At 38.2% G+C, this 12625-nt stretch overlaps 1 protein-coding gene across 1 annotated transcript in view; it reads right to left on the reverse strand.

The window, feature by feature from the left end:
• The window catches only part of MCM8 (minichromosome maintenance 8 homologous recombination repair factor), a gene marked incomplete in the record, with an annotated part of 35960 nt that overhangs the window by 1554 nt on the left and 21781 nt on the right, over positions 1–12625 (reverse strand). The window contains 7 exon segments of the mRNA XM_072409653.1: positions 1653–1729; positions 3328–3537; positions 4621–4840; positions 6842–7037; positions 7298–7439; positions 7582–7722; positions 11358–11388. Coding sequence (XP_072265754.1) covers positions 1653–1729; positions 3328–3537; positions 4621–4840; positions 6842–7037; positions 7298–7439; positions 7582–7722; positions 11358–11388 — 1017 coding nt within the window.

Genomic DNA, 12625 nt, shown 5'->3' on the forward strand with positions numbered 1-12625 from the left:
AAAAAAAAAAAAGAAATCACAAATTAGCCTCATTCAGTGGAAAAAAATCTGCAACTGAGAAGAAAGTATAGTAGATGAATATATATTATGTTTATTTTTGAGGCATTGGATAGGCAAATCAAAAGTTTTACTTGTGAATATCTTATATTCTAATTTTTAGTGAGCAGGTGGTGGGTTGGGCTTTTTCTCACATAAATTGAATATTTCTATGTCATTTGCTGTGTTTATAAAACTCAGTAAGCAATGACTTATCCCCCTCTCTCCTGCTTGCACAGTCTAAAAGGAAAGTGCTGTGTTCTCTCTGTAGAAAAATGTTAATGCTTCTGGAATCCTTTGGGTGCAAGCTGTATTCACTGTTTATTTGTACAGCAAAGAAAAGAAAAAAAAGGTATGAAAAAATGTATGAACTTTAATATGAAACTGACCATAAACCTTTTACAGGCAGATAAATATATAAATATGGACAAAGAAGGAAAACCTGTCTGTACTTTATATTAGGAAAAGTTTGAAAACATTTTGTATTGCTGCTATTATACCCCAGATAAACTTTTCCAGATGCCTTGGAGAAATGCTGGATATGCAAAAAACAAAGTAGTGATTGTGGTTCCATTTTGGCATGACCTCAATAACCTCCTCTCATCTTTCTTTGGCTGTGGATCCTTTGGATTTAGTCACTCATTTGCTTGGTCTCCTTGCCTCCAATCTGTCCTGACCCCACAAAAATGTTACACATTCTCACAGCTGCATGGTGCATAATTGCCCTCAAATAATACCATCACAAACCCCCTCACCCCATCCATTATGGGCATTAGGAATAGAATATGTGACTTTAAGTTACAGAACTTCTCATAGCTAAGCTTTGATAGGCTCTACCAATTTGATAAGGCTTAGTCGTTTTGGATGCCTTCTGTGCACTGCATTGACCACATTAATCTACCACCATCAACTAAGCAATTCCTTACCATCTGTCTTTCATTTTTGACTCCTTTCTTCCCATCTTACTTTTACTCTTTTTCCTTTCCCTGTCATTCAACATATTAGTATAATGACAACTGACCTAACTTTAGTTAACAACAACTACGTAGTTCAATTTTTTTTAACCTTGAGCTACTAGAGTGGTTCATTCAACTGTTATTCATAATGCTGAGTAACTCCATGTCAATATGTAACATAGTCCAGTGTTCTCCCCAGCCGCTTTTAGCTGGACGCACCACCTGGCACTTTTCAGTAACCACCCAGCTGTTTTTGGGTGGTTACTTTTGAGTTGGGTCACAATACAGGTGTGCCACCCAACAATTTCTTCCCACCTGGCTTAAGAAATTTCTGGTTTGAAAAGTGTAGTCCTTCATATTCCTACTCTTGGTAAACATGTAGGTAATATTTTTTAAAGGATTTATGAATTTCTGCATTGTGTTGATTATGTACAGTTTATTTGAAAGAGACATTTCCACTTCGTTCCTACATTTCTATATTCATTGTCAATTTACTTTCTGTTTTATTTAAAAAGCTAATAAATAAACAATTCATAAAAATGTATATAGTAAACAATTATTTAAATAACAAAAGAGATTATTGTTCTACTACTTTCTAGATGAAAAGAAAGACATTGGGAAACTGGACCTGGAGAACTGTATTTCTGAAGGGCAACTTACCTGTATTTCATTATTTGCACAACATCTTCAGCATCTTCTTTGGATACCTCTTCCCTCAGCTCCAACCTGGCTCGAGCCTGGTTACAAACACAGTTCAAAACAACACATGGTTTTTTTATCCAATACAATATATCTGCATAGTTATAGATCATCAATAAAGAAAGATCATACAGATCTGTCTGTGTCAAAGTCATGCTATATAATGGATACAATACATTAGGCCCAATTCACAAGGCTTTAACACAAAAATAATGACTGTGATATATGGGGGAAGAGTGATAAGTGCAGCACATAGAACACAGCCATATAGTCTTGAAACAGAGCTGTTTATTATGCAAATTAAGCATTTTTAAACATACAAAAAAAATAAAAATAAATAAAAACTAAGCTTTTCTTCAGCAGAAATAGTTACAGAAGCAAGAGCTTCAAACAGTAAACAGTTCCAATGAGCCACACACATGGTAGCATTCCCAATATTTGTGGTTTGTAGCTTTCATGAGTAAAGTGCTTTCTGCTGTGGTCCCAGAGTCTTACCCTGTTTCCCCTATGATAAGGCACGGTCTTATATTTTTTGAAATGCCAAAATATGCCCTAGGTCTTTTTTTCAGGGGGATGTCTTATTTTTCCATGAAGAAGACTACAGTACACATTTATTGTTGAAAATGTGCCATTCATTGTCCCCTTCTGATCACTCATGTGCCATTCATTGTCCCCTTCTGATCACTCATGTGCCATTCATTGTCCCCTACCAGCACAGTTAACCCTTAGCACACCAGGTCCTGTGTGGCTGAGGCTTCCTCCTTAACCAGGTTCTGGGGTGGAGTGTAAAGGCTCACCTTTACAAAATTAATATTAAAATTTATTAAAAAAAAAATTTTAAAATTTATTAAAGGCTCTTTCATCCCAGAGCATGGGACCCTGAATCCCTTTCTACCAAACCTGCAACCATTGGTTGTTCTACTAAGCCTGGGCTCCTTTCCCACTAACCTGCCCATCTATCTAAAGAGACTGAAAGACAGTGGTGGCAATTACCTCACCCCCCCCCCCCCCCCTTCCCTCTTCTCCAGAATCTATTCCTGCATTCCTGTACAGGATCTTTATTTCACTTTTGTGACTGTAACTTTCCAAACCCACTAGATACATAATCTTGGCTTGTTAGCTTTGTGAATTGAATTAAATGTGTTTCCACAGCAGTCACTGTGGTATCTCTTTCCTTTGCAGGGACTGACAAAAAAAGTACACCACCTTCACCGTGAGCAAAGAAAGTGGCAAACCTTTATAAATTATTATACATCAGCCTAATTCTGCCTTTTAACAGATTAAAAATTAGCACAATTGCTTTCTGTTCTTTATATTTAAATCTCTATAATTATATTGATATGTAAACTACTGCTAATGCAGGGCAAACAGTAAAGCTGGGTTCACAGAGATGCGGCACATTAGCGTGCACAGCATTTAGGCAGAAAATTCATTTAAAAGGGCTGTAACATGGCAAAATAAAGCATGGTGATGTGTTAATGCAGGTGCCTTGGTAGGGTCCCCCTGTTAACTGTGATGGTTATAATAACCCATAACAGCCTGGTGTAATATTGTTTTAAATTGCCTACAATTGCTTTAAAGAAAATGTCTTATCTTTCAGATATATACTGCAGTTCTGTGTTTTGGACACAAATACCTCTGTTAGTCGGATTAATGATTCTAGTTGTCTGGTTGTAATAGGAGTGCTGTCGATGCCTTGGTTGTGTTTTCTAAGCTCCAGGTAGAAACCTTGAAGGACATGAGCTGCATCTGGGGACAGCTTTGGATGTACATATTGTCGGGCATAACCAATGTATTTCCTTAATAGCTGGTGTGGGATGGGATCAAAATGTTCACTTGGCCGAACCTAGATTAGGTATAAACTGTGTGAGCAAACCCTTTCAAATATATTACTGTATATAAATATAAAAATATAAAATACATAGAAATTTACAAGTGTGCATGCTGTAAAACACATCAGAACTTCTGTTGGCATAAACATCAGTATGTAAAAACACTTTGGATGCAGACTGTTTTTATCTATGGGGTCTGTTTATACAACAGTGAATCTGATATGCACTGAAGCATTTTTGGTGAAGAATTGATTACAGGCATTGAAACACGTGAAACAGAAAGATTCTCCACCAGAGAATATATCAGTGAATGTCAAATGTATTGCTTTATAAATTGAACCCAATGTAAAAAACTTGTTTTCTCCACCATGCTAGGGGTTGCTGCTGGAATGGGTAAACAGTTATAGAAACATAATGCAAACTTTCAAGCATTAAAAAGTTAATTCCTTCAACCTATTACAAAAGTTTACAGGGTTGGTGCTAGTATCATATTGAGCAAAGGAAAAATTAATTTACTTCATGGTGGAGGTAAGATCCATGACTTTGGATTCCCAATATACCATCTTGAAACACCCACTACTAAAGTAATAATAATAGAGAACAAACTAGAGAGTGAGGCCACATCCGAATCCTTCATGCACTTTAACATTAAAAGATACCTAGAGTGATACAGTAATTGCCATGTTTGCCAACCTTACACTTCTGCATTTTGCATTTGGCTTAGGTATTCTGCAAGTATCCAAAAAGATGCAAGTCATTGGGCCCGATTTATTAAAGCTCTCCAAAGCTGGAGAGGCTACACTTTCATCAGTGAAGCTGGATGATTCAGCAAACCTGGAATGGATCTGGTCCAGGATTGAAAACATTTGCCAACAAATAGCTTTTAAGAAATCTATTGCAGGTTTGCTGAATCACCCAGCTTCACTGATGAAAGTATCTTCTCCAGCCTTGGAGAACTTTATTAAATCAGGATCTTTATCTGTCAACAGATCTCATTGTTGGGATATTGGAGGTGAGGTAGCTTCTAGTCAGTACTAGAATGGTTGTTTGTTTATAACTTCATGGACAATAAAAATGGAAAACAGTCAAAGAAATACCTTTAATCGCTCCTTTAAAGGCCTTTCAGAAGGCACCTCCAGTACAGAGGTATTGGAATCCTGGGATTCCATACGGGTTACAGTTGCACCTTGTAAAATCTCCTTTGACCCTGCCCTAATGGCCATCACGTGTTCTGAAAGCAGATGATCATGGTCTACGTTTGGGGTATCCAGCAGAATGAACACCAGGTCAAACCTTGACAATAAAGCACTCCCCATTCTGTAGAAAGAATTGAATATTGTATTTTCTTTTTATTATTGCAAACAGTGAATCACTAAACATATTAACATAAAGGTTCAGTCTATAATATCAGCAGAACCCTAGTATTAAATAATTTGCCGTGCCCCATGAAGAAAAAAAGCATATGATACAATTTTGTAATACAGAAAATAAAATAACTTTATAGTAACTGCCTCTAATTTTCAGAAATAAATCCTGCTGTAACCTATTTCACTTTTTTTAAAAATAGATAATAGTTATTTGACAGAGGTTTTATCAAATGTGTTACTAAATATAGCTGATAAATAAATGAAGTGTTTCTCATATTATATGAATGCCTTTTCTCTTTGAGGGCAGTAAGCTTCAGGAAAGCAGTTGACCCTCAGACTCTTCTGTGCTTTTAAGGATACATTGTACAATCTGACACTAACCTATAAATGTCACTCTTTCCATAATCAACTTTTACAATGAGCATGAGTGCTTTGAGTTTCCTAACACACTGAAAAGTCCTGAAAAGCTTTGTCAATTTTGAGTCATAATAAATATACATATATGGGTAGAATATAGATTATAGGTCTTGTGGCTTCCAAACCACTGGTTGGTGAAGCCACTGGTTGGTGGAGGCCATCATGTGTGTATATATACGTGACAAGTTTCATGCCGTTAGAGTTACGGGCCGCCATGAAGTTTTTGTTTCTCCAGGGAAAGTCAGCAAAGGACATTCACACTGAGATGTCACAAACACTAGGGGAGAAGTGTCTTTCCTACAGCACTGTTGAAACCCGGATATCTTGTTTCAAGACTGGGCATTTCACCGTTGAAGATGAGACCCGCAGTGGGCTCCCCCCAACCTCAACTGACCCGGCAACCTGCGATGCCGTCCATGAGCGGATTATTGAAGACCGGCGAATATTCGCAGAAAAAATAGCCCAGATACTTGACATCTAACGGGAGCATGTTGGGTTTGTTATCACCACTATCCTAGACGTGCACAAGCTTTCAGCGAAGTGGGTGCAGAAATGTTTGAACAGTGATCAGAGGAAGGAACGACTTGAAGCACCCAAAGCCATTTTGGCCAACCAAGGAACAGTCAAAGGAATGGCGCCACACCAGGTACCCTCGGCCAAAGAAGTTCTGAACCCAGAAATCGCCCAAAAAAGTCATGGCGTCTGTTTTCTGGGACAAAGATGGTATTCTGTTGGTGGACTACCTACCTCAGGGCTCTAGTATCACCGGAAAGTATTATGCTAACCTCCTGGACCAGCTGAAAGAGGCAATTAAGACAAAACGCTGTGGAAAGTTCATTAAAGGGATCCTTTTTTTGCAGGACAATGCACCTGCACACACGTCCAACGTTGTGGCTGCCAAATTGAATGAACACCCTGGGTTTCCAATTGGTCCACCATCCCCCCTACTCACCTGACCTGGCCCCTTCGGACTATTATCTGTTCTCGAATTTGAAGAAACACCTGAAGGGGCAACGTTTTGAGGACATTTCTGATGTCAAAGATACTGCTGAGAGCTGGTTTGTGGCCCAACCAAAGGACTTTCATTTGAACGGTCTAGAAAAGCTGCAACTACGCTGCACCAAGTGCATCAGTCTCAGGGGGGAATATGTTGAATAAATGTGTTATTTCATAACTCTGGCTCTCTTCTTTCTGGGCAAAGCCAGGAACTTCTCAACACCCCCTTGTATATGTATATATATATATACACACACACACAAACATATGTATGTGTGTGGTAACTGACTGATAATTGCTGACCACCAGAATTTGCTATTTCCCTGGCTGCCATGACAGTCCTATGGCTTATTGACCAGATACACCTATGTTGATGCAGATTTTTTAAATTCACTAGTTGAATAATTGTTTCCGACTAGTGATTTGAAATACTAAACCCTTAGTCATCATGACAGCTAACCAGTATTTATACAGTTCATTATTTTATGTAATAAATGTCAGTTTAGTAATCCTTACCTTTTATTGGTAATGTACTTACTTTAAATTCTCAGAGACAGTTTTGCCTTTGTTGTAGTGTCCACCCACTGGGTTAGCAGCAGCAATGATGGATGTTCTAGCAGGTAAAGTGCACACAATCCCAGCCTTGGCCAGACTAATACTCTGTTGTTCCATAGCTTCTAGCAGTGCCTGATGCTGATTACCCATTTTGTCAAACTCATCAATTCCACATATACCTGAAATGTAAATAAGCAAAATTATAAAACCAATTCAAACAAAAGGCTAAAAATTGTTGGTTTTGTGCACAGTTGCCAGATGGCAGATTTTATTTTTTATTTATTTGGCTACTGTATAAAACTAGTGAAAAGTGTAGCTGTTTCCCATATCAAAACAGACTGCCTGTCCCACTTTCTCAGAGAATGCAAAATAACTGGTGAAAGGACATACAATATATTTATAGTTTTAGGCACACTTTTTGTTAAAAAACTTTTCATACCTTGGTCTCCCAAAACAAGAGCTCCAGCTTCCAAGGCAAAATCCCCAGTTGCACTATCCCTGGATAACGTTACCGTCAATCCAGAAGTTGTAGTCGTGTTTCCACAAACATAGATACCACGAGGGGCCACATTGCAGACTGCCTGAAACAACAGAAAAAGAGACATTCTAAACAAATGAATCACAACGCTCTGAGCTTGGAAATATATTGTGTGTCAAATGAGCATCCCCAAGCATTTCTCCAGTCATTCAACACATTAAAAAATAATTATATATTATCCATACCTGTAACATCTGACTTTTTCCAAGCCCAGGATCTCCAACTACAAGTATGTGAGGGTCTCCTCGAATAGGAATTCTGTTTTTGTCATCCACATATTTCTGACAACCTCCAAACAGAGCAAGCAACAGCCCTGCTTTAACAATCTATAAAGAAAATAAATCACACAGCTTTCACCATATTGTATAAAACATGTCACCTTGCAGTGCTAGAATCTAAAAGTTCTTAGCTTTTAATCTAAATGATAATTTACTTCCTCATTGGAGTGTATGTGCAGTTTTGCCCACTCTATGGAAAAAGTGGGGGACAAAACATTTTTCAATTTAGAATGTTCTATTACTTTGGAAGATAAATATTATACATTGCTTATCAACAGATCCATGTATTTACTGTAACTCTTTTAATGACCTGAGGTTATAAATATTAGTTCAGTCTCTACATTGTAACTGGAGATTCATGAGCATAGAGGATTTAATAAACACGACACGCATATTAAATCCTTTAAAACTGGATAAACCAAGTAAAGCATCAACTTTCCTTACCCCCACCTATACAAACTGCAACATTACTGAATACCCTACTCTTTTTTACCTCTATCTGAAATTTAGGCCATACAGCTTTGTGATATAAAAAGGATAAAGCTATTGGCCTTCCTAAAAAAAGATTAGGGTAGAATCCAACACACTAACATCAAGTAAACATAAATGCTTGTGTCCATAAGTGGTGAAAGGGAGAGGTCTCCAGTAGATGCTGGCATAAAACTAAGCAATTGGGCCAGATTTATCCATCCTTACCCATTTCAAGAAAGTTTTGTCATTGTGGTAAGTTAAGACGTGTACACATATTAATGTTATTCAATCCAAACATAAACAAAAAAAGTACAATGCCAAGGTTCTCGAATACTGGTAGGTATCTTTAGTTGGACCATAGTTGGACCATAGTCAGAACAAAATTTCATCTTGCTCAATGAAGATTTATTAAACTTGCACGTCAAATACTTGAAATTATGTGTACAGCAGTTTCTAAACTGACAAAAACAATTCTTGGCAGTCACTTGTCCCTATTACGTTTTGGGCAGCACCAACTTCTTCCTTCTCTTCCTTGTTTTCATCTTTAGCTGTCTTTATTGGCAGGACGGGGATGGTGTGACTCTCACGCAGGAGCGCCGGAGTTCATTCAGTCCCTGCAGCCACAGGGGAAGCCAAAGTGCTGAGTACCCGGGCTACCAAACACACATGTAGCTCAACAATATTGACAGTTGAAGGGATCATTCAGGCAGGAGTATGTTTTACTGCAGAAGGGACTTTGCCTGTCCCTTTTTTGCAATAAAACTTTGACTAATTTAGTTCTGGTTTAACATAAAAATGGATTATAGGATTGAATGATGGCACAGAGTGGTGCACAGTGACTGTAGATTACACAGGTCAACAAGTCATTTTCATCATATATAGGTATATGTGAGCTGTGTAGTATTTTTGATGCAGATTTCAAATCTGTGTTCAGTTTTTCTCTAGCACGTCTAGTTTTTGTGACGCAGCTAAGTATATACTGTGTGAAATTAGTTATAAATAGCCTTAACATATTACAACATTTAATGACAGTTTTATTTTTTTAAGGTTAGAGACCGCACTAACTGCGATTGATTTCATTTGTCATCATGCCTAGAAATTGCCTTAATGATCCAGACAGTTTCTGTTACGTGTGTGGGTTCATTCACGACGAAAGCACAACGTCACCAAAATTACCACAGAACTTAAAAAGATATACAAATTGTATTTTGGCTGTCCAGTCAGCAATCAGGATAAATCTTGGGCTCCACATGGCATCTGTACCAGTTCCAACAGACTGCATGACTGGCTAAATCGGCATAAAGCAGGAAAGCCATTTCCAATCCCTATGGTGTGGCGAGAACCGGAAGACCATCTAATAGACTGCTTTTTTTGCTGCGTCAACAAAAGTGGATTCTCAGGTAAAACTAAGCACAAAATTGTTTATCCCAGCCTTGATTCTGCAAACAGGCCTGTTCTTGATGATGATTCATTGCCAGTTCCGGTACTGCCACTTATTGGACTTGCTTCTGTGGAAGGTGATGAGGAATGCGCTTGAGTTGCAACCAGTTACAACCCCGAATCATCTGATGCTGACTACTTGGCCGATGAAGATTCAGAACCAGAAACCTTTTCACAAGCAGAGCTGAATGATCTCATTCGTGATAAATGTCTACAAAGACAAAGCAGAACCTCTTGCTTCAAGGTTTAAACAGAAGCACTTGCTTGCAAAGGGTGTAACTGTAACTCACTACAGAAAACAAAATCATAACTTGATAATGTTCTTCTCTAGTGATGGCTCACTGTGCTACTGTCATGATATAAATGCACTCTTTAACAGTTTGTCACAAGAGCATGTTCCATCTGAATGGCGTATCTTCATTGATTTCTCTAAAAGAAGCTTGATAGCAGTCCTACTGCATAATGGTAATTCCAAACCAAGTTTACCGATTGCCCATTCCGTTACCTTAAAGGAGTCCTATGACAACTATGAAGCAATCCAGTAAAAAACACACCAGTGGAACATCTGTAGGGATCTAAAGGTCATTGGCTTACTGATGGGAATGCAAGGAGGATTCACAAAATATTGCTGTTTCCTATGCCTGTGGGACGGCCGATCGACGGGAGACCATTATGTCAAGCGTGATTGGCTACCAAGAGATACCTATAAGCCTGGAATAAGCAGTGTCATATTTCTGCCTCTGGTTTATCCGTATAAAATATTTATACCATCTCTCCATATCAAGTTAGGCTTGATGAAAAACCTTGTAAAGGCCATGGGTTAATCAAACTCCATGGGTTTTCAGTACCTTGTTGAGAAGTTTCCAAACATAAGCACAGCAAAAATGAAGGAAGGGATATTTATAGGGCCACAGATTAGGTCTGTTTTGCAGGATGATGTTTTCAAACAATCTCTCAGCAGCTGAGCTAAAAGCTTGGGATGCATTAAAGTGGCTGTGTGAACATTTTTCTGGGCAACCATAGGTCTCCTGCATACAAGGAAGGAGTTCAGAATCTGCTTGGTTCATACCAGAAACTGGCTTGTCGCACGTCATTAAAAATCATTCAAGTCATTTCTTGCACTCACATCTAGAATTCTTCCCTTGGTATGGTGAGTGAAGAACAAGAATGTTTTCACCAGGACATTCAGTTAATGGAGCACCGCTACTAAGGTTTCAAAATGAAAGTAAGGGTGACTACTGCTGGATGCTGTACCGCAATAATCCAGACAAGGAGTACACAAGAAAGTTATATTTTAAGCATTTCTGAAGAATCAATGGTACCCGACTGACACCGCTCAGTAGATCTATACCACAGTGTGCCTTATTTTACTTCACACAACCCCAATATTAGAAATAGAGGAAAAATCAGTGGTGGAACTCCTTAGTGTCCTTACATGGAGGCGTTTTTTTCATCTTGAAGGACATTAAGGGCACTATTAAATCAAGCAACTGCTATGCAGAATCCTTGATATCTGACTTCTTTTATTTCTATTTTTATAAAAAAAAGAATAAAGCTTTAGTAGAAATGAATTTTCAGCTATAACCATAGCTTTGAGCTAACATTTGTTATTAAAGCAGCAAATTGTTCTGAAAAAATAATTAGACCTTGAATCTGACAATATATATGTGAGGTATACATACACATATTAATGATTCTTGTGATCACTTTACAAAGGGAAGCAATCCACCTTACAAAAACACACATTGCATTTGAATTCTTATGCAGCTCACCTCATGTCCATATATCATGGGGCAAAGCGAACTAAAAACAAAAAACAAAAATCATAAAGTTAATTATTCAGGACCATAACTTGAGCAGTTTAAAGAGTACTACAGGAAAATATTACTAGTAAAGTTATGATATACTTTCTTTTCATTAAAACATGAGTTTTGAAAAACAAAAACAATTTAGCGTCTGAATGTAATAAAAAAGTCACATAATGGAATGCTGATCCAGATCTATACCGTACCATTGGAATGGTCATGTTCATAAATTATTATTATTATTATTATTTAGCAGGATACATATAGTACCAACATATCACACAGCCCTGTACATTAAATAGGTTTAAAATGACAGATAGATACAGACAGTGACACAAGAAGAGAAGAGGACCCTGCACAGAAGTGCTTATAATCTAGGAGGTGGGGGAAGTAGCACACAATAGGCAATAAGTGTATGATAGCTGTAATGCACAGATATACACAATGTCAATCAAACTAAACACAGGCTGTGTTAGGTATATGATAAACCAAAGCTAGGGTCCAACCAGACTACATTCTAAATATTTATTTAAGATAAACTTCCATCCATTATTTTCAGTTATGGTTGTAGAAAAAGAATTAGCACTGCAAACTGTATGAAGGTTCTTGGCAGGAAGCATATAGAATGAACCAATATTTGTAACGCAATATATCCCCCTCACCAAATTCTCTCTCTGTCTTAAATGAAAGAGGGGGTGGGCATTGCATTTAAAGAAGAAGGGGTGGTGTCTGGAGAACCCCTACTAATACTAATTGAGGAAAAATGTCCCTTGCATTGCTGGTCAGTAAGAAAAATGCAACACTTACACATGTGCAATAATTGTCCATGAAAAGGATCTTTCACAATCCTTTCCAACAACTAAGGACTGCATGATGCATGAAGGAGTGCTGTATATAAAGCACAGTTCTGCTCTATGGAGAGGAGAGGGGGAGAACGATGGAGCGGCACCCCCCTTCTTGCTCTCCCCCTTCGCTTCTATTACAATAGTCGTTGTCCATGGATGCAGCAGGATGGTTGTTCGGACGATGATCGACGAGCGCTGTACACACGCCAGATTGTTGTCCAATAAAGGCATTGAGCCGATTATCGGACGAGAAGCCCTGCAAGCGTGTACGTAACCTTACACTGGAGGTCAGAAAGTCTCCTTTACAAACTGCTAAAATATAGCTGTATCATGCTGCTGGCTTTGTGGGATTAATCTTGGAGCTATGCAGACCTTATCAGATTTGTATCA

This window comes from Pyxicephalus adspersus, chromosome 4 (genome assembly GCF_032062135.1).
Source record: "Pyxicephalus adspersus chromosome 4, UCB_Pads_2.0, whole genome shotgun sequence".
Classification (NCBI taxonomy): Eukaryota; Metazoa; Chordata; class Amphibia; order Anura; family Pyxicephalidae; genus Pyxicephalus; species Pyxicephalus adspersus.